General features: G+C 42.9%; 1 protein-coding gene across 1 annotated transcript in view; it reads right to left on the bottom strand.

Annotated features, from left to right (window-relative positions):
• Positions 1–835: 835 nt before the first annotated feature.
• The window catches only part of LOC128704134 (mucin-2), a 67,959-nt gene continuing 43,403 nt past the window's right edge, over positions 836–25,391 (bottom strand). The window contains exons 2-6 of the mRNA XM_053799187.2: positions 7,581–7,857; positions 7,273–7,408; positions 6,380–6,645; positions 5,514–5,615; positions 836–5,391 (exon numbers count right to left, since the gene is read on the bottom strand). Of these exons, the coding sequence (XP_053655162.1) occupies positions 1,030–5,391; positions 5,514–5,615; positions 6,380–6,645; positions 7,273–7,408; positions 7,581–7,760 (5,046 nt within the window). The 5' untranslated portion in view covers positions 7,761–7,857 and the 3' untranslated portion in view covers positions 836–1,029. The remainder of the gene's footprint in view (positions 5,392–5,513; positions 5,616–6,379; positions 6,646–7,272; positions 7,409–7,580; positions 7,858–25,391) is intronic.

Genomic DNA, 25,391 nt, shown 5'->3' with positions numbered 1-25,391 from the left:
TGACACATTCACCAGCCTTATGTTACTATTAGATATGCATATACATACCTACATAATTATACACATACAATTTATAAATATATAAATCTATCAGTAGCTATATGAACTTTGACTATTCTTTACTCACCGAAAAAATTTAAAAATTAAAATAGTTTATAAATAATTTCTTTAGCATTGCAAACATATATGCCTTTGTAAAAAGGGAACAATTATTCACATGGAACCTGTTAGTAAACTTCATGGTTTACAACTGAAGTTGAAATAAACGTGTCTTTCTAACTTGCGTTATATTCAGTGCTCACTAAAATACAGTAACGTGTGTAACATGCCCTCAAGTGTACATACTTAACCAAATTTGATATGCATGACCTACTTTAAGGCCCAAGTTGTAGATATGCTCATGAGGAATGAATAAATGGTGCAGAGTTTACCTATATGCCCATTAACATGCAAGATAAAATTTTGAAATTGACCAAAATACACTGTACATGAAAAAACATGCACTATCAAATTTATTCAAATTTATTAAATATTTTGTTGTAATATCCGTAAGTATCAAAGGTCAGACGGTGGATATGTTTTCAAGATCACCTCAAGTTTCTTAACTATATAATGTTGAGTACAGTTGTTTAATTACCATTTGATTACACACAGTTTTCCTTTTCATATAAATTTAAACACTGTATTAACAAAGTAGTATTTAATGATAATATAAAAGTTGAAGAAACATTCTTATTTCTACTAATGTAAAGTACTGTAGTATTTGCATTTTCCATCATATGCGATAATTAAATGTGTTAGTTTTTACACAATTTTATTTTCAGATTTCAATGGAACTTCCACAATCCCTCAAAAACAAGGCACTGAGTTGCAGCACTTTCATAAGATTTAGATAAAACCATATATATAATAGAATAGTAATTATTATTTCATTATCTTCATAAAACATATGTCTTTCATATATTTGATCCCATTTATTTAGTTGACTTGAGCCTTTACAGTAGATATTTCCTTCACTTCTATCTAATCCTATCTATCATCAAAAATCCTGTACGATTGTGAAGCAGGTGCAGCCAGTGATCTGGTGAGATGTTCAATCTTTAATATAGATGATGTTTCTGGTAATGGACCAGTTTCCTTAAGAGGAGAATTCCCAGTGTTTCGTCCACCTGAGGTTGATGGTTTAGCTGATACATGTGCTTTATTTGAGGTGTTGTTTTGGGAAGAACCAGAAACTGATGATTGCGATGTGGATTTGGAGACGTTGTTACGTGCTTCTGAATGGTGTCTTAGATAAGATGGGTTAGGAATCTGTCTGACAGAAGCATTTGCAGGGGACTTGGCCACAGCAATCCGATTATTGGATGCTGGTCGCTTAGTGATGGAAACCGTATTTGTGTTGGTGGGGCCAAGTTTCATCGATCCTAAGTTGCTCTTTCCTGTTCCTGTACTGGAATTGGACGTGGATGTAGGGTTATTGGGAAGTTTGGTAATGGTGACTTCAGGTGTGGGAGGTGATATAGTTGGTGCAGTAGAAGCATCAGCAGATCGTCTGCTTTTAGATGATGGCGATTTGGAAGTGTGTGAAACCAGTGTTTTGGTGCTAGAAGCCACAGCAGCACTAGTAGAGGCGTGAGCACGACCATTAGTAAGTGGGGACTGAGGAGCGGCTTTTGATGTGGGTGAGAGATCAATAGGCGTGGGATCTGCAGGACGAGGAAGAGTTTCTGCTGCCTTAACCATAGCAGCAAGATTAAAATCCCGAATGCAAGCAGCTGTCTGGCTAAGCGTGATAAGATTTCTCATGGCAGTTACATCATTAAGTGCAGAAGCATCACCATAGGCCGAAGCCATAAAGGCTGCTAATGCTGGCGAGACCAGTCCACCACCCATTGCGTTTGAATAAACACTGGCATTGGGAGCTGTACTCTGGAAAACTTGGTGTCTGCCAACTTGTGTTGCAGCAACATTGGTTGTGGTGGTATTTGTGGATGTTGAAGAGGCTGTAGTGCGTTGCTGAAGTTGCCTACTGGCTAAGGATTGAGCGATGCTTAATATGTTTTGTGATCCAGAGCTACCACGTCCACGTCCTGGTGACTTGGGTGAAGCTTTCACTCCAGAAGAAGACTGAGTTTTACTAAGTAAAGTCTTAACATTGGAGCTGTTGAGTGAGTGAGTAGAACGGGCTTGTGTAAATGTCATTCCAGACTTTGATCCAGTTGACTTTCCACTTGGTATACTAGTGGATGTGCTGGCAGACCCTGCAACATGACTCATACTTGCCAGAGAGCTGGAAGCTGGTGATGCCTCTTTGTTACCGAGTGTCAATGAAACTGTCGATGTCGATGATGTGATTCTGGGTGGTGTTGATCTTGATGGTGTGGGCCCAGCAACTGTAGGTGTTGACAGGGTATTGTGTGAACGAGGTGTAGTGCTGCCAGTTTGTCGGTGAGGTGCTGGACTACTGGACGGTACCTGGGAAGTTGGACTACTAGGTTGATGCGATGGGCTACTAGGCTGTTGGTGGGGAGCTGGGCTACTAGGCTGTACGTGTGGTGCTGGGCTACTAGGTTGTCGATGGGGAGCGGGACTACTAGGTGGTCGATGAGGTGCTGGACTACTAGGTGGTCGATGAGGTGCTGGACTACTAGGTGGTCGATGAGGTGCTGGACTACTAGATGGTCTATGAGGTGCTGGACTACTGGGTGGTCGATGAGGTGCTGGACTACTAGGTGGTCGATGAGGTGCTGGACTACTAGGTGGTCGATGAGGTGCTGGGCTACTGGGTTGATAAGGTGCTGGACTACTAGGTGGTCTGTGGGGAGCTGGACTACCAGGAGGACGTGAAGAGACAGGTGTTGACCGCTGAACCAGCGAGGTTGCAGGTGAACGCTGATGAACCGTTGTGCATGGTCTTTGTGCACTAGCATTACTGACTTGCTGGTGCACAGGATTGACAGGCCTTTGCATTGTACTGCTACTTGGGGAGCTTTGAGTAGTTTGAGTGCCCAAAGGTTGCTGATTGATTTGCTGAGTCACATGCACGCCTGAATTATGTAGGCTAGATTTGGTACCAGGCAACTGTTGATTGGTATTGGTAGTGGGCCACTTACTACCTTCATTACCAAGATGTTGGGTATCAGAAGGACGCTGAGATTGTGTGCCAGAACACTGAGTGGACTGTGCAGGTGGATAATGATTAACCTGAGTAGAAGCGGGTCGTTGATTGGTCTGGGTATTTGGGGGTCGTTGATTGGTCTGGGTATTTGGGGGTCGTTGATTGGTCTGGGTATTTGCGGGTCGTTGATTGGCCTGGGTATTTGGAGGTCGTTGACTGGCCTGGATATTTAGGGGTCGTTGATTGGCATGGGTATTTGGGGGTCGCTGATTGGCCTGAGCGGAAGGGGACCGTTGATTGGCCTTGTTATTTGGGAGCTGTTGATTGACCTGGGGATTTGGAGATTGATTACCTTGGGTATTTGACTGTTGATTGACATGGATATTTAGAGGCTGTTGATTAGCCTGGGGATTTGTAGGCTGCTGATTATCCTGGGTATTTGGAAACTTTTGATTAGCCTGGGTATTTGAAGACTGACTGGACTGAGTATTTGGAGGCTGTTGATTGGCCAGGATATTTGGGGATCGTTGATTGGCTTGGGAATTCTGGGGCCGTTGACTGGTTTTTATATTTGAAGGCTGCTGATTGGCCTGAATATTTGGAGACCTTTGATTGGTCTGGGTGTTTTGGGGCCGTTTATTGGCCTGGGTATTCGGGGGCTTTTGGGTGACCTGGGTACTTGGGGGATGTCGATTGACTTGATGGCCAGGTCGCTGGTTTACCTGAGTGTTCGGTGATTGCTGATTAGATTGAGTATTAGGTTGTTGGTTAGTTGGAGAGCCAGGTTTTTGAGTAGACTGGTTATTAGGAAGACTGACTGTAATATCGTGCATCCTCTGAGGAGCTGTGCTTTCAGGAGACGGGTTAACAGCCTGAATGTCAGATGTATATTGCACTGGCAGGGTATCTTGAGTCATGCGAATAGCTTGAGTGTCAATGGTAGTAAGAGGTGGTGCTTCTTCATGCACCTGGTTAGTTGGTGTAACAGTTTGTGTAGTGGATGGACTGTTAGAGGTAGTAGATGGAATTTTAGGAGATAAATTAGGTTTCTTATCTGGGGGGCATTGGGTATCTTGAGTGTCTTTTATTGTTGATATATTAGGGGTGGGAAATGAAAGCTGAGGTTTAGTTACCTGTGTATCTGACTGACTAGGAATTTGTCCATTATCTTTAATGACCTCATTTGATCTCTTAACTGAAACTTTTGTAGTACCAAGTTTCACAGGTGGTCCACTAATACTGCTCAAACGACTCTGTACATTGAGACTTGCAGAAACTGTTTGATTTCCCCGACAGTTCACACCAGATGGAGACATTTTCTTGCTGGCTGGTGGAGGAAGGCGAGGATTTTGTACACTGCCTAATCTTGGAGCTGGTGGCTTCATAGTTGCAGCAGTTATCCGAGATGAATTTGGAGGCCGGCCCAATCGAGGGCGTGTTGGAATGATTGGTTGCAGCATTTTGTTCAAGTATGGACCTGAAGCACATACTGGCTTCAGGGCAGCTTCTGTTATGTTATTTACAGTGCTGTGTGACATGTGCATCCTAGCATTTCCAATTGAAGCAATACTAAGACTATTGTGGGAGGTAGTTGTAGTGGTAACTGATGGGGTTATGGTGAGGGAGGTCATTATCGGTTCTGATACTTGAACAGAAACTGATGTGCTTGAGGTGGGGTTTACAGGTGAAGGTATATGTGCCAAGGCCACTCGGGGTGTTGCTGTAGCTAATGTGGTGGTTGTAAGAGCTGGTCGACCTCTAGTGGGAGCAGAGTCAGACAACTGTTTTGCACTACCTGTACTACTGCAACTTATGTTAACAAGGCTTGTGCTTGGAAGATTCTGTGAACATACAGAATCATCTGTAGGCATCACACTGGTTTTGTGATTATTAGAGGTATATTGAGAAGGCTGAACTTCATCAATTTTATTTACCTCCATTTTTATATCACCAGAATCAGCAATTGTCACTGGCGAGCATTCGCTCTGATCCCTTGAAGCATCTTGCCCTTTTGGCATATGTGGCGACACATGAAGGTGGGATGCCTGAACACAGGATGATTGAGTTCTTGCAATCTTAGAGGGTGGAGCTTCAGGGTCAGTGGTAACTGGAGCTCTCATTCCACTCGGTCTGGGTCTTTTGCGTGATTGAGGAATAGCAGTAACTGTATACATCAAACGAAGAGGAGCATCCTCTGTCCATTTGTACATGTATACCACATCCAGCAGAGTTAATTCACCCACCAAACAGTCACCACCATGCATAATGTCTACCTGTGAATCAATGAGAGAGAAAAAAAGAAATACAATATGGAGAATAAATCAATAAAGATGTGTCTAACATGTACTTACATACTGACCTTAATTGCTTCAGTAAAACGAGAATAATTATTTACCTTATGAGTCAAGGGTGTCAGACTGTACTTCAGTCGGATGAATTTCTCCAGATGTGACACCTGCACTGCTGCTGGACACCTCAGGTATCTTTTATGTGCCATCTGAGGAATACAAATATGGTTTGCGTTAATTTAAGCAAAATAGTTTTTAAAAACCACTTATCTGCACTCCTATCTAACATGCTCGCATATCCCTGCTGGATTCTGAAGCGCCAGATCTTAGCATGGTATAGTGATCGAGGCAGTGGCAGTATCTCACCCGTCAATGGATAGATATTAACCAAAAACTTATAAAAGAATTTACAAAATATGTAAAGAATGACTGCACAGCTTAGAAAATTCTGAATTGGTTATGTTGGCCATAAAGAACAACATCGAATTAAAGGAAAAGAATGCTAAGAAATTATCTAGGTTTTAATTTTTTTTATTTCTTAACATCACTAATTCAATGGAAGTCACAGAACAGAGAAAATATATTTGAACAGAAATTACAATAAAAAAATTAAAATCACTAACATCTGTGTACAACTATTTTTCAGTTATAAAAAAAAAAGATAATTTTTATGGAAAAATTCCTCCATAAAACCCAAAAAACAATGAGCATACACAATGTCTAAAGAAAAAGTGTAAGTTTTTTTTTAACACAGTACACCTATACCAAACACTACACTCGTATTTTCATATAATTTTTCTCTCCATTTTACCCTTAGGGGAGGTAGGGGGTTCGTGATACCAGTGAACCATTTGATCCAAGGAATTGGAGTTATCCTTCTTTTCCTGGATAAGATTCAGTTACCTCCCATTTCCCAGATGCTGTACCACATTTATAAGTTTAGCTCTTCCACATGACAATAAAGAATTCTTACCTTAATACCGTTCACCTCTCGTTCTTCCACTCCATCTTCCTTCTTCACCTCTTCCTTCCCTCCTGTTACTCCATCCTTATCTCCTGTTAGCTTCTGTTTCTCCTGTTGGCCGTTACTGACCTTCAGAGGTTTTATGATATGGGGGTGAAGATGTGAATGGTTTAGGGAAGGAGTAGCAGGGAGGTACTCTAAGGATAAGGATATCTGGTCATCAGCGTGGAAGAAATGACGTCGTTCTCTCAAACTCTGTTCAGTTTTATCTCCACCTAAAAAAAAAAAAAATAGAAACAACGTGACTCAATGAGGGGAAAAAAAATTCATGGTTTTTGTAATAGTGTTGTACCACTAAAAATGCTCTTGAAATTTACAATCATTTCCGTGTTGAAGTGGTTAAATATGAAGTAGATAATTCAGTGTAGTAGAATATAAGATACTTCCACAAGGGTTTAGTACTTCCACAAGACAAAAACTAGTTGCAGGATACTCGTGGTAACTCTCAACACCTTACTGACAAAAACTATGAAATGTGCTCGATTTTTGATAAGGTTAGCTAAACCCACAAGGGTTTGGGTAACCTTTCCTCCTGAAGAAATATGTTAGCATCTAAAAGTGTGAGAACGTGTGAAAAGAAACGCGAATTTCTGATATTCTCTACATTACCCGACTTTTCTGTGAATATTATTTTAGGTTTAGCTTTGGTAAACGTAATATAACCAATTCTGATAATGTAACGAAAATAAATAAAAAAAAACTGGGGGGAGGGGAGGCATTTTCACTCGAGGAAACAGTGGCTTAGTAAATATGGAGGATGGGTTGCATAACTTGTTTAAGTGCTTCATCAAAACTCGAATCTTTCCCTTGTAATATCCGTTGCTTGTATTCGCAACACTCACCTGCTTCTGGATGTTCTTTATAAAAGCAGAACCGTCTATTCATTTCAGAGTGAAACAAGCCAGGCACCAGTTTAAACACAACATCCTGTAATGTTCGGTCCTCTCGCAAAGACAACAGTGGTTTAGTTTTGTGAACCTGTAAAATAGAGAGGAAAATGTGAGGTCTTATATGATCCATACTTGTATCTTGTGTGATTATACATTTATTATTTCAAAAGTGCAAAAGTGAACTGTTCAACACCCTGACTGATTAGGCCGGTTTTGAAACTGGTCATAATTATGTTACTTGTCGTTTTGGTAAAACTAACCTGTACATCGCAGATGGGACAAAACGAAGAGGTCTGAAGGTATCGCACGATACATGTCTTGCAAAATGTGTGCAGACATTCAATAATAGTGGTGGCATCAACAAAATATCCAGAGCAAAGTACACACACCAAATGAGCATTTAGCTCTGTCAGCTTCACTCGTCGTAGAGGGGCCATCATTGTTTACATCGATGCAGCAATGCCCGATCTCCAGATAAATTAGCAGTCAATCCTACTCTTGGCCTTCCCGGTTCGGATGCGCCCATGTACGTCAGCACTGAAAAAAAAGAAAAGTTAAATCTGTTAGTGTCTGGTACACTAAAGTGTATTCTGGAGTGCCGGCGTGAATGAAAAAATTATCATAATTTACACCTAAAAAAATAGTGAGGGAAGGTTTTGGATCTCTATGAAATAACCCCTGGCAAGAGTCTGAAGCATGGTAGTGCAAAAACAAATCTAACGAAAAGCGAGTATGAATAAGCACCACCTTCTCTTAGCTGGAGACTTCAACATCAACCTTGGCTTACTAGATGATCAGCCTGTAACTGATTTCATCAACAATATGAACAACACACTTCTCATACCAACAATAACTAAACCAACCAGGCTTACTGAGACAAGTGCAACCATAATAGACCACATATGGACCAATATACTAGCCCCCCTTAAATCAGGGATAATCACAGATAGCACTACAGACCACTACCCTACCTTCCTCCTGACAAACATTAATAAACCACCACTTGAATACAACAAAGTCTCATTTAGACTCCATGACGAGGCCTCAATAAGGAAGTTCACAACTGACCTAGAGATTGTTGACTGGCCTACAGAATTCTCCAAGGCCAATGGTATTGATGACTGGACAGACATTTTTCTTAACAAATTACTTAGACTATACAACAAACATTGTCCTATAAAAACGAAACAGATCACAAACAAACGGCTTGGTTGCCCATGGCTAACCAGCACCATTCTGAAATCCATTGACAAGAAACACCAATATGAAAAGCAATATAGACAGGGCTTAATACACAAAGATATTCTTAAACACTATTCATCAGTTCTCACCAAAGTAATAAAGAAAGCCAAACAACTATACTACTCCAGTAGATTCACAGACACTAGAGGAGATATAAAAAAGACCTGGAAAACACTCTCTCAGATACTAGGGACCCACAAACTGAAAAAAAACAAGAATATTGTCCTAACTAAACCTAATGAAACACCACTACATCCCACTGAAACAGCTAACAAGATAAACGACTTCTTCTCAACCATAGGATCTAATCTCGCCAATAAAATCCCACATACTAATGCCCATGCCGGGGACTACCTAGATGGGAATTTCCCAAATTCGTTCTATCTTGCACCAACTGAGCCCTCGGAAGTCACCGAGATTATAAAGTCACTTAAAAACAACTCAGGGAATCTGTCTAATGTCCCACCATTACTGTACAAGCAAGCGGCCCATATCCTTTCGCATGCTATTTCATTACTTTTTAACAAGTCACTAGAAACTAGCACCTTCCCGAAACTACTCAAGATGGCAAGGGTTACACCAATACATAAAGGTGGTGACCCTACAGACTTAAACAACTATAGGCCAATATCAAACTTACCATTGCTATCCAAAATCTTTGAGAAACTCGTGTACAGGAGACTATATTCATTTATAACAGCACAAAACATACTCAACCCCTGCCAATTTGGATTTAGGAAAAATAAAAGCACTAATGATGCAATCATAAAAATGCTAGATCTGCTTTACACAGCATTGGAAAATAAGGAATATCCAATAGGAATTTTTATTGACCTAAGAAAAGCTTTTGACACAGTAGACCACGACATCCTACTCCACAAACTTGACCATTACGGTATAAGAGGCCATGCGCTTGCTTATTTCAAATCTTACCTTACTAATAGGTATCAGTATGTTACCATTAAAGACACAGCATCAACAACACGGCCACTTGATACTGGAGTTCCGCAGGGAAGTGTCCTTGGTCCCCTGCTCTTCCTCATATACATCAATGATCTTCCAAACGTATCCCAACACCTGAAACCCATTCTCTTTGCTGACGACATGACTTATGTCATCTGTCACCCTAATCTTGCCACCCTCAACACCATTGTTAACGAGGAGCTGATCAAAATATCGACTTGGATGACAGCCAATAAACTTACGCTTAACACTGACAAAACCTACTATGTGGAAAAAGACACTTATGTACAGTTCAGGACATTTATTAAAGGAAACGTTTCGCCACGAGTGGCTTCTTCAGTCCTAATACAGAGAAAACTAAGAAAACACACATATATATAGTGGTGGGAGTCAGGTGAGGTGAAGCGTGGGTAGAGGTGGTAGTAATAGTAGTAGTAGTAATGGAACTAAGGAGGTGAGGTTAGAGAGGGACCTGCTGGCATCAAGTAACACCAGTTCCCAGGATGGGTAATATCCTCTTGCTTAGTAATTTTGAAATACTGTAACTACCGGATTTTTGCTTTATAGTGTTACTGACAGAAATTAGTGCAGCTTCAATGCATTTTCTCCGTCTTAAGTCGTCTTCTTTAATAACTAGTTTAGCTTCATTGAATTTCATGAGGTGTCCAGCATCGTCTCTATGTTGAACACATGCGTTTTTGCGGTCATCATTTCTGCAAGCATTTTTGTGTTCTGCTATCCTAATGTCCAGAGTTCTGGCTGTTTCCCCTACATATACTTTGTCACACCCCCCACATGGTATAGTGTAGATTCCTGCACTTGTGCCAGAATCATGCTTGGGTTTTTGTATCAGGTTCCTAATAGTAGTTGAAGAGCTGGTAGATATTTTAGCCAGTTTTCTGTCAAACATTTTTGAAACATTAGTGGCAACGTTGCTGACCGGTAAAACGATGTAACTTGGAGGCTTTTCTTCAATTTGATAGGTGTTGGTCTTGCTGAGGATACGTGTTGCACGTTTCCTGCAGTCACGTATGAAGTGTAGGGGAAAGTGTAGTGAACTAAAAGAGTTGGTGATGTATGTACATTCTTCTTCGAGGAACTGCGGACTGGAAATTCTGTAGGCTCTCAGAAAGAAGCCAATAACTACCCCTCTTTTAGTTCTTGTGTCATGGTGAGAGAAGAAATGTAGAAGATCATTCTTGTAGGTAGGCTTCCGGTAGACTTTAAAAGAAAGTTTGCTTTCCCCTGTGCGTAAGAGAACGTCGAGAAAAGGTAACTGGTTGTCCTTCTCCTCCTCTAGAGTAAATTTAATAGTAGGTTCCAGAGTGTTGATGGTGTTGAGGATGCCCTGTACGTCAAGATTTTTGGGTACAATGACCAAAATATCATCTACGTACCGCATCCAAGTAACTGAACGAGGGATGTTATTGAGGATCCTTCTTGATTCCAGGTCCTCCATATATAAATTGGCAAGAACTGCACTAAGGGGGGATCCCATGGCTAGTCCGAAGAGTTGTTTGTACTTCTTGTCCTCGAACCTAAAACAGTTATAACGAACACAAAGTTCGACAAGGCTCACAAAATCTTGGCGGGGTACAGGTAACTCTGTATCATCTTTAATCACCCTGCGAAGAAGATCAATAGCTTGATCAACTGGGACATTGGTGAATAAGGCAGTCACGTCAAAACTTGCAAGCTTCTTATCACTCATGTCGAGATCCCTGATACGGTTAAGGAGGTCACCCGAATGCTTTAGATGAGCCTGACTGATTGTACCCAGGAGCTTTGACAAATATTTCGCCAAAACTCCTGCTAGACTGTGAGGGGCGCTGCCGATACCAGATGTAATGGGTCTCATAGGCACATTTGGTTTGTGGGTCTTTGGTAAACCATAAAGTCTAGCTGACTTGGGGTTGGTAGGGATGTGGCGCAAGAGCTTTTTACCTTCTTCTGATTTCCTGAGTATACTGCGGGTCTTACTGAGAAAAGAATCTGTTTCTTTCCTCCATGCATGCTCGGGGACTTATTGCAGCTGCAGTTTCTGAACCTAGTCGTCCAGTCATTCCTCGTCGCTACATCCAGGCACTCAAACACTTAGCTACCAATAATGATATTCTCATCACCACAGCGGACAAAGGAGGAGGAGTGGTCATCCTCAACAGTACAGACTACGTTAGTAAGATGCAAGATTTATTGAACGACGCCAACACATACGTTTCCATCCCCGAGCATGCATGGAGGAAAGAAACAGATTCTTTTCTCAGTAAGACCCGCAGTATACTCAGGAAATCAGAAGAAGGTAAAAAGCTCTTGCGCCACATCCCTACCAACCCCAAGTCAGCTAGACTTTATGGTTTACCAAAGACCCACAAACCAAATGTGCCTATGAGACCCATTACATCTGGTATCGGCAGCGCCCCTCACAGTCTAGCAGGAGTTTTGGCGAAATATTTGTCAAAGCTCCTGGGTACAATCAGTCAGGCTCATCTAAAGCATTCGGGTGACCTCCTTAACCGTATCAGGGATCTCGACATGAGTGATAAGAAGCTTGCAAGTTTTGACGTGACTGCCTTATTCACCAATGTCCCAGTTGATCAAGCCATTGATCTTCTTCGCAGGGTGATTAAAGATGATACAGAGTTACCTGTACCCCGCCAAGATTTTGTGAGCCTTGTCGAACTTTGTGTTCGTTATAACTGTTTTAGGTTCGAGGACAAGAAGTACAAACAACTCTTCGGACTAGCCATGGGATCCCCCCTTAGTGCAGTTCTTGCCAATTTATATATGGAGGACCTGGAATCAAGAAGGATCCTCAATAACATCCCTCGTTCAGTTACTTGGATGCGGTACGTAGATGATATTTTGGTCATTGTACCCAAAAATCTTGACGTACAGGGCATCCTCAACACCATCAACACTCTGGAACCTACTATTAAATTTACTCTAGAGGAGGAGAAGGACAACCAGTTACCTTTTCTCGACGTTCTCTTACGCACAGGGGAAAGCAAACTTTCTTTTAAAGTCTACCGGAAGCCTACCTACAAGAATGATCTTCTACATTTCTTCTCTCACCATGACACAAGAACTAAAAGAGGGGTAGTTATTGGCTTCTTTCTGAGAGCCTACAGAATTTCCAGTCCGCAGTTCCTCGAAGAAGAATGTACATACATCACCAACTCTTTTAGTTCACTACACTTTCCCCTACACTTCATACGTGACTGCAGGAAACGTGCAACACGTATCCTCAGCAAGACCAACACCTATCAAATTGAAGAAAAGCCTCCAAGTTACATCGTTTTACCGGTCAGCAACGTTGCCACTAATGTTTCAAAAATGTTTGACAGAAAACTGGCTAAAATATCTACCAGCTCTTCAACTACTATTAGGAACCTGATACAAAAACCCAAGCATGATTCTGGCACAAGTGCAGGAATCTACACTATACCATGTGGGGGGTGTGACAAAGTATATGTAGGGGAAACAGCCAGAACTCTGGACATTAGGATAGCAGAACACAAAAATGCTTGCAGAAATGATGACCGCAAAAACGCATGTGTTCAACATAGAGACGATGTTGGACACCTCATGAAATTCAATGAAGCTAAACTAGTTATTAAAGAAGACGACTTAAGACGGAGAAAATGCATTGAAGCTGCACTAATTTCTGTCAGTAACACTATAAAGCAAAAATCCGGTAGTTACAGTATTTCAAAATTACTAAGCAAGAGGATATTACCCATCCTGGGAACTGGTGTTACTTGATGCCAGCAGGTCCCTCTCTAACCTCACCTCCTTAGTTCCATTACTACTACTACTATTACTACCACCTCTACCCACGCTTCACCTCACCTGACTCCCACCACTATATATATGTGTGTTTTCTTAGTTTTCTCTGTATTAGGACTGAAGAAGCCACTCGTGGCGAAACGTTTCCTTTAATAAATGTCCTGAACTGTACATAAGTGTCTTTTTCCACATCTTGTCGGTATCACCATACCATTTCCTCAAAACCTACTATATTATGTTTGGTAGCAGAGCAGGAGATGCACAAATTAACATTAAGATCGACAACACTCTAATTACCAGACATAATGAGGGCAAATTCCTAGGCCTATACCTTGACAACAACCTGAATTTCAGCACCCATATCCAACACATAACCAAAAAAGTATCCAAAACAGTTGGGATCCTCTCCAAGATACGATACTACGTGCCGCAAAATGCCCTTCTCACACTAAACCACTCACTTATTTATCCATACCTCACCTATGCTATTTGTGCTTGGGGATCAACTGCAGCAACACACCTAAAGCCAATAATAACCCAACAAAAAGCTGCAGTAAGAATAATCACTAAATCCCATCCCTGGCAACACCCCCCCCCCCCAGATCTAAACTTACTCCCTGTTCAGTACATCCACACTTACTACTGTGCAATCTACATCTACAGGACCTTCAACTCCAATATCAACCTTGACCTAAAACGCTTTCTTGATAGTTGTGACAGAACCCACAGGCATAACACCAGACACAAACATCTCTACGACATTCCCCATGTCCGACTAAACCTTTACAAAAATTCAATGTATGTCAAAGGCCCTAAAATCTGGAACATCCTATCTGAAAACTCTAGAACTGCAGACACATTCATCACCTTCAAAACTATCATTAGAAAACATCTTATCTCCCTGATAAACCCCATCAACTAACTACACGAATACCACCTGGTGGTTCACACTTACACTCACTCACCCATTTGACCATAAACAGAAATATTAATCTCAATCTTAAAATAATGAATCCTATGATACTCCAATACTGAAGCTATGTACTGTGCCAAAACAAAAGCATTCACATTGCTAAACTCACAAACTAGTATTTAGTCACTTAGCCATAATATCAACTTACCTCATAATTTGTAATATTTTACAATTAAGAATAAAACTGAGCCTGCCCGAAATGCCTAGCCATGCTAAGCGTTCTAGTGGTACACTCTGTAATCATTATTTAACTACATGTAAACCACACAACAACCAAATTCTGTAAATTCAACATTTAATCTTTATAGAGAATAAACTTTGAATTTGAATTTGAATAAAAGTAGTTTGTGACCCCCGAAATCTTCTTTAGGTAATCTTCAGTGACCTGAAAATTGCTGGAAGCAGTGCAGGGTAAGGGACCTGAAAGATGCTGGTGGTAGTACAGGGGAGGGGGACCTGAAAGATGCTGGTGGTAGTACAGGGGAGGGGGACCTGAAAGATGCTGGTGGTAGTACAGGGGAGGGGGACCTGAAAGATGCTGGTGGTAGTAGTACAGGGGAGGGGGACCTGAAAGATGCTGGTGGTAGTACAGGGGAGGGGGACCTGAAACATGCTGGTGGTAGTAGTACAGGGGAGAGGGACCTGAAAGATGCTGGTAGTAGTACAGGGGAGGGGGACCTGAAACATGCTGGTGGTAGTACAGGGGAGGGGGACCTGAAACATGCTGGTGGTAGTACAGGGGAGGGGGACCTGAAACATGCTGGTGGTAGTACAGGGGAGGGGGACCTGAAACATGCTGGTAGTAGTACAGGGGAGGGGGACCTGAAACATGCTGGTGGTAGTACAGGGGAGGGGGACCTGAAACATGCTGGTGGTAGTACAGGGGAGGGGGACCTGAAACATGCTGGTGGTAGTACAGGGGAGGGGGACCTGAAAGATGCTGGTAGTGGTACAGGGGAGGGGGACCTGAAACATGCTGGTGGTAGTACATGGGAGGGGGACCTGAAACATGCTGGCAGTGGTACAGGGGAGGGGGACCTGAAACATGCTGGCAGTGGTACAGGGGAGGGGGACCTGAAACATGCTGGCCGTGGTACAGGGGAGGGGGACCTGAAACATGCTGGTAGTGGTACAGGGGAGGGGGACCTGAAACATGCTGGTGGTAGTACAGGGGAGGGGGACCTGAAACATGCTGGCAGTGGTACAGGGGAGGGGGACCTGAAACATGCTGGCAGTGGTACAGGGGAGGGGGACCTGAAACATGCTGGTGGTAGTACAGGGGAGGGGGACCTGAAACATGCTGGCAGTGGTACAGGGGAGGGGGACCTGAAACATGCTGGCAGTGGTACAGGGGAGGGGGACCTGAAACATGCTGGTGGTAGTACAGGGGAGGGGGACCTGAAACATGCTGGCAGTGGTACAGGGGAGGGGGACCTGAAACATGCTGGCAGTGATACAGGGGAGGGGGACCTGAAACCTGCTGGCAGTGGTACAGGGGAGGGGGACCTGAAAGAGGCTGGCAGTGATCCAGGGGAGGGGGACCTGAAAGATGCTGGCAGTGGTACAGGGGAGGGGGACCTGAAACATGCTGGTAGTGGTACAGGGGAGGGGGACCTGAAACATGCTGGTGGTAGTACAGGGGAGGGGGACCTGAAACATGCTGGCAGTGGTACAGGGGAGGGGGACCTGAAACATGCTGGTAGTGGTACAGGGGAGGGGGACCTGAAACATGCTGGTAGTGGTACAGGGGAGGGGGACCTGAAACATGCTGGTGGTAGTACAGGGGAGGGGGACCTGAAACATGCTGGCAGTGGTACAGGGGAGGGGGACCTGAAACATGCTGGTGGTAGTACAGGGGAGGGGGACCTGAAACATGCTGGTGGTAGTACAGGGGAGGGGGACCTGAAACATGCTGGAAGTCGTACAGGGGAGGGGGACCTGAAACCTGCTGGCAGTGGTACAGGGGAGGGGGACCTGAAACATGCTGGCAGTGGTACAGGGGAGGGGGACCTGAAACATGCTGGTGGTAGTACAGGGGAGGGGGACCTGAAACATGCTGGTGGTAGTACCGGGGAGGGGGACCTGAAACATGCTGGCAGTGGTACAGGGGAGGGGGACCTGAAACATGCTGGCAGTGGTACAGGGGAGGGGGACCTGAAACATGCTGGCAGTGGTACAGGGGAGGGGGACCTGAAACATGCTGGTGGTAGTACAGGGGAGGGGGACCTGAAACATGCTGGTGGTAGTACAGGGGAGGGGGACCTGAAACATGCTGGCAGTGGTACAGGGGAGGGGGACCTGAAACATGCTGGCAGTGGTACAGGGGAGGGGGACCTGAAACATGCTGGTGGTAGTACAGGGGAGGGGGACCTGAAACATGCTGGCAGTGGTACAGGGGAGGGGGACCTGAAACATGCTGGCAGTGGTACAGGGGAGGGGGACCTGAAACATGCTGGTGGTAGTACAGGGGAGGGGGACCTGAAACATGCTGGCAGTGGTACAGGGGAGGGGGACCTGAAACATGCTGGCAGTGGTACAGGGGAGGGGGACCTGAAACATGCTGGCAGTGGTACAGGGGAGGGGGACCTGAAACATGCTGGTGGTAGTACAGGGGAGGGGGACCTGAAACATGCTGGCAGTGGTACAGGGGAGGGGGACCTGAAACATGCTGGCAGTGGTACAGGGGAGGGGGACCTGAAACATGCTGGCAGTGGTACAGGGGAGGGGGACCTGAAACATGCTGGTGGTAGTACAGGGGAGGGGGACCTGAAACATGCTGGCAGTGGTACAGGGGAGGGGGACCTGAAACATGCTGGCAGTGGTACAGGGGAGGGGGACCTGAAACATGCTGGCAGTGGTACAGGGGAGGGGGACCTGAAACATGCTGGTGGTAGTACAGGGGAGGGGGACCTGAAACATGCTGGCAGTGGTACAGGGGAGGGGGACCTGAAACATGCTGGAAGCATCTTGTAGATATAATAAACACTGAGATACAATTATAAGATCAGTGTGGAGGATAAAGATTTAAATTTAAAGGGCAAGAATAATGCTTGCTTCTGTGAGGAAGAGTCAGTTTCTTACCCCAATGTTCTCATACACAACACTGGGAAGCAATTGCTTCCCGGTTATTGCTGGGAAGTAATAGCTAATTTATGGGGCTCCAGTGTATTTTTTAGCCACTTTGATTTCTTCTTACATAATTAAGATTGTTATTTTCTGTCCTATTAGCGCATGTTTTTTTCTGCGAGTTTGTGGACTGTTGCAGCATACTTACGCCTATCCTCCCTTTCCCCGCAACCTTGTAGATCACCTTCACTTCTTGTACAAGTCAGCCCCGAGCTGTTACCAGTTGTTAGTTTATTGATAAGAGAAAAATCATCTTCCTGGGTGACCAGGCAAGCACCAGACGAGCCTGTTCCAAGGCCGAGCTCTGAGAGAACAACTCTTGCAACTCATCAAAGGTACATACGTGACACATGTTTTCTGATACCCTGTTCTCTTTACCAGTTACCCCGTCCTCTCAAATCACACATTTTTTAAAACATTGTTATCGAAGCTTATCACTACGCATATTTTCTAGATTATAATTATCATGGGGAGCGCTAAACCTGTAGGATTATACAGCGCATGTGGGGGGATGGAAGGTATTCAGGCTCAATTCAGGGCATATTTTCTAGATTGATTTATGTTCAAGCTTCTCACTTCAGCTATCCCACTCACTCCATTTATGTAGGTAACGGACTAGCGGTTTCTTGTTGCCAGGCTACTGTTAAATTTATAGTTAATTTATAAAAATTTTAGAGCTGGGCAGTAATCTTTGCTCTTTTATTTAAATGAATCTGGAAATGGCATAGGACGCTAATAATACCGAGATTTTTATTTCTAGATAAAGCAGGAAGTTTATAATAAACTGTTTAATACCGTTGGAGTAGTAAGTTTATAATACCGAGATATTTAGCACCAGGTTGTTCGTGTCTACTTGCATATAAATAATAAACGTATATATAAACATATATAAATAATGAAGGTAATAATTGAGTGAGTATTAAACAGCGACTTTTCAAGATATTAAGTAACACCGACACGTGAGGAGTGTCTTATTCTGTATCGGTAATATAAGGAGTGTAACTTGAAATGCTTACTCTGCAACATGTATACTGTGGGTTTCCGTCAGGCATAATTTTGTTACATGCAAATCATTTCAGCATGTTCGCAGACATAAAAGTACGTATGTACGTAAGTATGGAACTAAGCCGCGAGGAGCGATGACCCCCAGAATCTGCAACAGGTGGATTGGTGGTGGTGGTGGAGGATGTTGCAGTCTTAAGCGCCACTCAACCTACAGTAGTCAACAGAGATTCAGTGATCACTGGTAACTTAGTAGTAACTGGTGATTCACTGGTCACTGGTAAATCAGTTGTCACTATTGACTCACGAAAGGGTGGTAACTAAATTATCAGTGTTGATTGGAGAGGGGGGAACTGCAAACCTGGTTGGCTGATAGGCAGAGCTGTGACATTTTATGTTGTTTAGCTCTCCTTATTCGGATAAAAGTCACTAGGGTCTGTAGGTCATGTATTTTTCCTGTAATTAGTTAAGTTCCGCCCCTACTACATAAATAGTTTATATTGCATAAGATGGTTTATATGTATTTTTTCAAGTCAAGACTAAGATATCCCAAGAGACAAAAGATATCTACATTTACATGGATAAGCTTAAGATTTTTTTTTAATTGTTACAAGCAAAAGCTAGTGAGGTAGAATGCGTGGTGTAGAGAACGGAGGTTCCCGTTGGGACTGTCAGTGGCGCCAAATAACGGCACCTCCACCACTCCGCTATGCTGACGACGCTGCTTCTCGTTGATACATCTGTACCCCATGCTCACCCCTCACACCTCCCCAGAATGAAACAATGCTGTCCAATTACTGGTATTGACTTTCTACAGCTTGGAGGATTATACTTTAGATTTAATGCTACAATGTATAGACTTTAACTTTTTTAGTTATACTGAATGTTCACTGATGAGGTTCAATCAGTGGATGTTTAATAATTTTCCTCTAACTTATTCTTGTCTTTCGTGAGATGATAAGTTTCATGATTCTGATTTAGTGCAGAACCACAGAAACAAGCACAGAACTGCTTGTCTTTAACAAATGAGTATTAGCGTCATTGTTATTTTATAAGCTTAATCATTAAATAACAAGCATCGTCTCCACTAACAATAAGATTCTCAATCCCGAAGCTGAAACAAATCACATTCAATCCACAAATTAGTAACTAAAATGTTGTGTCCGTTCTGGGTCAACTTTATAATGGTTTACGACGAACCAAAACGTATAATTTACTTTTTTCCAGTATGTGAATTAGATGCATATAACTATAGATTACTATTAAGCCTTATACTAGGGAGTAATGTATTTCTGTGTTATGTTGCGAGGAATGTCTCTTTTCATGATACATATTAAATATATATTATACAAAGGCATTTCTCACAATTTTACAGATGAATTACCAACATACCCATTGGAGTTTTCAAGAGGGAACTTGGTAAGTACCTCAAGTCAGTTCCTGATCAGCTTGGTTACGGTGCATTCCTTGGTCTGCGTGTGGCTAGCGTCAACAGCCTGGTCGACCAGGCTAGTATACTACCGGAGGTATAATCTGGGACCAGGGGCACGGTGGCAGTGGCCCCCGAAACCAACTACATACGTGTAGTGTATAGGGTTTAAACCTACCAAACAAAATAACCCGTTTTTGGAGTTTGTCGTAAATCTTTCACTTTTTATTGTTTGTTTGGAGGAATTTTAAACTGCCGTAACTCACACTCTTACAAGGATTTATTAAGCAGTGTAGACTGAACCAGTAGTTCTATTTTCCCACATCTGACTTACAGTTCTCTTCCGGTTGAGCTGCAAAAACTAGTTTAAAAGTATTGAAGCATTCTTAAAACTTTCAGTTAATGAATGAATGACAACTGTAAATGGTCTTCATATATATTTTCTACGCAAGAATTCTCACACCTTTAAGAGGAGATATTATTGTACAGATGTTTTATACTAGAGAGTAAAAGTGTTTCGAAAGTAGTATAATTTTCTTATATATGTCATTTTCCTAGCAGTTGTAATACTCTGTTTACTGTTGTGCTCTTAAAAAACAACAACAACAACAACCACACCATGCCCAGCTCTTCTAGGGCAGGGTAGGCGCCTGAGCCAGAGCTTGAAGCTCACAAGACTGCCATTCTCATTAGCCCCTTTGGGGCGGGGATGGCAGACCAGAGAGGCTAGCTTCTCCTTACCAGCCCCTTGAGGGCGGGGAATGTGGCTAGGCCTGGGGACAGTTGGTCCCAACGATGAGGAGGTACTTGTACCTCCTTCCATGGCAGACATTAGTCTGAGATACTCCCGAGACAGGGAGCCAAGGCCGGGCCACCTCTTGGAAAAGGCCCGGGCCAGGAGAGTACCGGCGAATCAAGAAGAAGAAAAAAAAAATCTCCCTATGTTATAACTCATAGGTCTTTTGCATTCACATTTTTTTTTTTAGTTTTGATTTCTATTCCAGTTTTAATTTGTTTTTACCAGTACCTACTTACCTCTAGCAATTTCAGAGGAAATGCCTCCGGAACTCGGTCCCACACCAGGCCTCATGAATGATGGCCTGATCAGTCAGATTGTTGGTGACAGCAGTACACAAATTCAACTTAGGCAGGTAGTCTTGAAATTTAAAGAGTACTTTGACAGAGTAAATCATTCAACATTGTGTAACGAAAAATCAATACAATACACAAGATAAACAAAGATAATAATAACAATAGACTGCTAACTCGGATAAAACATACAAACAAATACCATCACACAAGTTAAAATAGGCAGCACCAGCTAAAAACCCCATTATATAAATTGTTAAATGTCTAATTACTCTTAAAAGTTCTCAGAGATCAGAACAGGCACCCTGATTATAAAAGCCTCGACCATAGCAAGAAAAAATTCCTAGGCTGTAAGCAAAGCAGGAGCACTTGCATACAGGTGGCTATGATGGACAAGACAAGTGATGATTGCTGATGAAGGACACACACACTGTGTGTGTGATAGGGGGGATATGATAGCGACATATAAAATATTGAGAGGAATCGACAAGGTGGACACACAGGATGTTCCAGAGATGGGACACAGCAACAAGGGGTCACAGTTGGAAGTTGAAGACTCAGATGAATCAGGGATGTTAGGAAGTATTTCTTCAGTCACAGGGTTGTCAGGAAGTGGAATAGTCTGGGAAGTGATATAGTGGAGGCAGGATCCTACATAGCTTTAAGAAGAGGCATGATAAAGCTCATGGAGTGGGAAGAGTGACCCAGTAGCGGCCAGTGAAGAGGCGGGCCAGGAGCTGTGAATAGACCCCTGTAACCACAACTAGGTGAGTACACACACACACACACACACACACACACACACACACACACCACGTCCTGCCGAACCTTACCTACCTGGAGGGTATAACTTTAACTCGTCCGTAGGCACTACAGGACCCATTATTTCCCAGTTCACATATATATCTATGCATGTGGTCCAAAAGTCACTGCTACAGAATTGGCTCCTTTTAGCAGCCTTCACCTCTGCATTTACCCGTTCATTTTCCAGGATTTCAACATGGCCTGGGCACCAAATGAACTCCACAGCCCTGTGCCACGTGGGGAGACAGGTTAACCATACCTGGATTTTTTTGGACCAAAGGGTGGAAAGAAGAATACTGGGTCATAAAGCATACAGCACATTGTAAATATAAGTAAACAGCAAGCCAATATCCACCTAAGCCAACTATCAGGACGAGGGCAGCGAGGACAGAGTGGGACCCCCACAGTGAACACACAGGTCTCGCCTGGTAACTCCGCACGTGTCCTCATTGTCGATTATAGAAAAGCCAACACCACCTTTTATCCTTGAAACAAGAACAAACTCATGTTCCAAGAAACTGACATCACAGGGGCTCTAACTCTTAAGGGTCCTCCACCCACTGGCATCAGAGACGAACTTCGATACTGTCCATGGAGGCAGAGAGAGAAACTAACCTTTCTGCTGCATAAACATCGAAGCCACAATCTGGGAGAACAGCACACATCCAAACACCAAACGACACAGGAAGTCTCACATGACAAGCCAAGGGCTTCCCCTCTTTCCCCCGCAAAGACAGAAGCATAAGCTGGGTTGCCAGGTGTACTCTGAGTATGAAAGGTAGCGCAAGCCTAGCTCCTCAAGGCGGAGATCCTGTAAAAGATCACTAGACTCAACAGAGACTCAAGGAAAGTACAGAATGCACATGTGAAAAGCTACATCCGTAAGGTTCATCAAGTGCAGCAGTAAAGAACTGGCTGTGGCATAGGTTTAGTAGCAATATTCCAGCCTGGAATGGCGTAGAGCATCCATTTTAGTTTTTTTTTTTTGTGAGAGCCCCACGTCAGCCAAGATCAAAGATCCTCAAAAATGTTACTAGCTACTCATAGAGAAGGACTAGACCATGGTGTAGCACTTGAGGAAATGGATCATATAAAACGAACTCTGTTTAAATCTTCCTTTAGTGTCTTCTGTCGAGGTGACTCGTACTTAATTTAGTGCCATCTGCAAATGATGCAAAAGTATGGCGAGTGTTTTTATCTTTGTCTGCCATGAGGATAAGAAACAGCAGAAGTGTTGGGACATTGCCTTGGGATACTGAGCTTTTTATCTCGTTGATACTAATGCTGTGTTGTGTGTTAGAAACTTGAAAATCCATTTGCCTACCTTTCCCGTTATGCCTGTGGCCCTCATTTTATGTGTAATCACTCCATGATCGCAATTATCAAACGCCTTTGCAAAATCTCTCTATATCACAGCTGCGTTTTGGTTCTCTTCCAACGCCTCCTTAATTCTGTCATAGTGATTTAGCAGTTGTGACAGGCGTGATCTTCCACTTTTAAAACCAAGCTGTATGGGTTGTACAGATTGTGCTGTTCCCATAAAGTTTGTAATTTGGTATCTCGTCACTCTTTCGAAGACTTATGATGTGGGATGTTAGGGCTATTTATGTGTAATTTTTGGCAAGTTCTGCTACCTTCCATATGCAAAGGAGCTATGTCTAATCTTTAAGGTCTCTGGTACTTCACCTAGATCTAAGCTTGTTCTCCAAAGAATACTGGTCCAGGTGCTGAGTGAATAGGCATTTTTTTTTTCAATTTCTTTTACGAATTTATGGGATTAGTACTGTTAGTTGGTCTGCGAGACCTTCAGATGGAATGATAAAAGTTTATGCATTCTTCATCCTGCTCTCATTTATTGGGTTGCTGAACACTGATTGATACTGATCTCTTCGACTCAACGCTGGCACCACAACTTTACTGATCACGAGGTTTCCTCGTTTATACAGGTTGGTAATTATTTTATTTGGAAAGCGTTAAACTCGTAGTAATCGTGCAGCACCTGAAGAATAGGAGGCGATCAGGTTTCATCTAAGAAAGGGGAGGTAGCTCCAATTCTTGGATAAAGTCCTTCACTAGCATCGAGGAAGAGGTTGGCAATATTCACTTTCTGAGGGGAGACTTCAAGAGCCTTCTGCTATTAAAGAAAAATTATCCATTTTAATTATTGCAGTTATTCATCTACAACTGGACTTCTTGAGTTCTGTTTTACATAACTGTGTTAAAACATCCTTGAGTCTAACTAGTAACTAGATAGGTGACGGCGTATAAGCAGCCTCGACCTTGACTAGGGAGTCCTTGACTAGCCTTGGGCTTCCTGTCCCCGGCAGAGCATACCCAACTTATTTAAGGATTTCCATGGTCTAGCATCCGTTTTTGTCTGGTCATATTTCCTACCCGCTGCTGTTTTTGTTAAAGCCCATAGAATACACAGCGCATGTCTTTTATGTTCCAACACTTTACACTTTTTATACACAGCGTAAAAGACCTGGGAATAATTATGTCAGCTGATCTTTTTTTTAAAGACCATAACAAGACAAAGATCACGACAGTCAGGAAGATGACGGGGTGGGTATTAAGAACTTTCAAAACAAGGGAAATAATGCCGATGGTGACACTCTTCAAATCGCTAGTACTGACGGCCCCGTTCAAAGCAGGAGAAATATCAGAGCTGCAACAAATACAGAGATCGTTTACGGCTCACAGTGAACCAGTAAAGCATCTAAATTACTGGGAACGCCTTCAAGTCTTGATCATGTACTCATTGGAGCGGAGGAGATACATGATAATATATACCTGAAAAGTACTCGTATTGGAGCGAGAGATATGGGAGGAAGTGTAAAATTAACCCAGTGAGGAGCAGGGGAGCGGTGGGGACAATAAGGGAACACTGTATCAACATCCGGGGTCCCAGACTATTCAACATCTTACCAGAAAATACCAAAAAAACACGGCTGGAACAAGTGTAGAAGCCTTCAAGAGGAAACTGGACAAGGATCTTCACCAGGTGCCAGATCAACCAGGCTGTGATGGATATGTGGGGCAGAGGACCTCCAGCAGCAACAGCGTGGTTGACCAGGCAAGCACCAGACGAGCCTGGCCCATGGCCGGACTCAGAGAGTAGTGAAACTCTCGAAACTCGTCAAAGGTAAAGGTATAACATATTTTGAAATACTAAAAGCCTTCGACAAGTGTAAACAAAACGAGTGTAAAGAGAATAATTGAAAAGTTCGGCAGATGGAGTTTCACAGGAAGGTTACTATTTAAGCTTCACAAAGGCGGTGAATATTTGTTTATATAAATACGCCGATGTGACACCATTTATGACAAGCGTTACCATGCAGTGTTAGAAGACATTGCTAAGTGATTTACCTAGCTGGGAAGACACTAGCATAGTTTCATTGCATCAGACTTCATTAATGCACTTCAAAAACGGTGTCATGTTAATTTATTTATGTAAAAAAAATCGTCACCTTTTTGGAGCTTAAATAGTAACCCTCCCGTAAAACTTTGCAGCAGCTGAGATTCCTTTAAACTCCCTGATTCCATTATATAATAAGCGTTTTTACCACGTTATGTTAAATGGATAGATTTCAGTCCCTCAAACTACAAAAAAAAATATATAATAGAAACTGTTACATCTTTAGAACAACTGAACGA

Source organism: Cherax quadricarinatus, chromosome 66 (genome assembly GCF_038502225.1).
Source record: "Cherax quadricarinatus isolate ZL_2023a chromosome 66, ASM3850222v1, whole genome shotgun sequence".
Classification (NCBI taxonomy): Eukaryota; Metazoa; Arthropoda; class Malacostraca; order Decapoda; family Parastacidae; genus Cherax; species Cherax quadricarinatus.
Note: the sequence above shows the minus strand (reverse complement) of the source record. Positions and strands in the feature narration are given on the sequence as shown.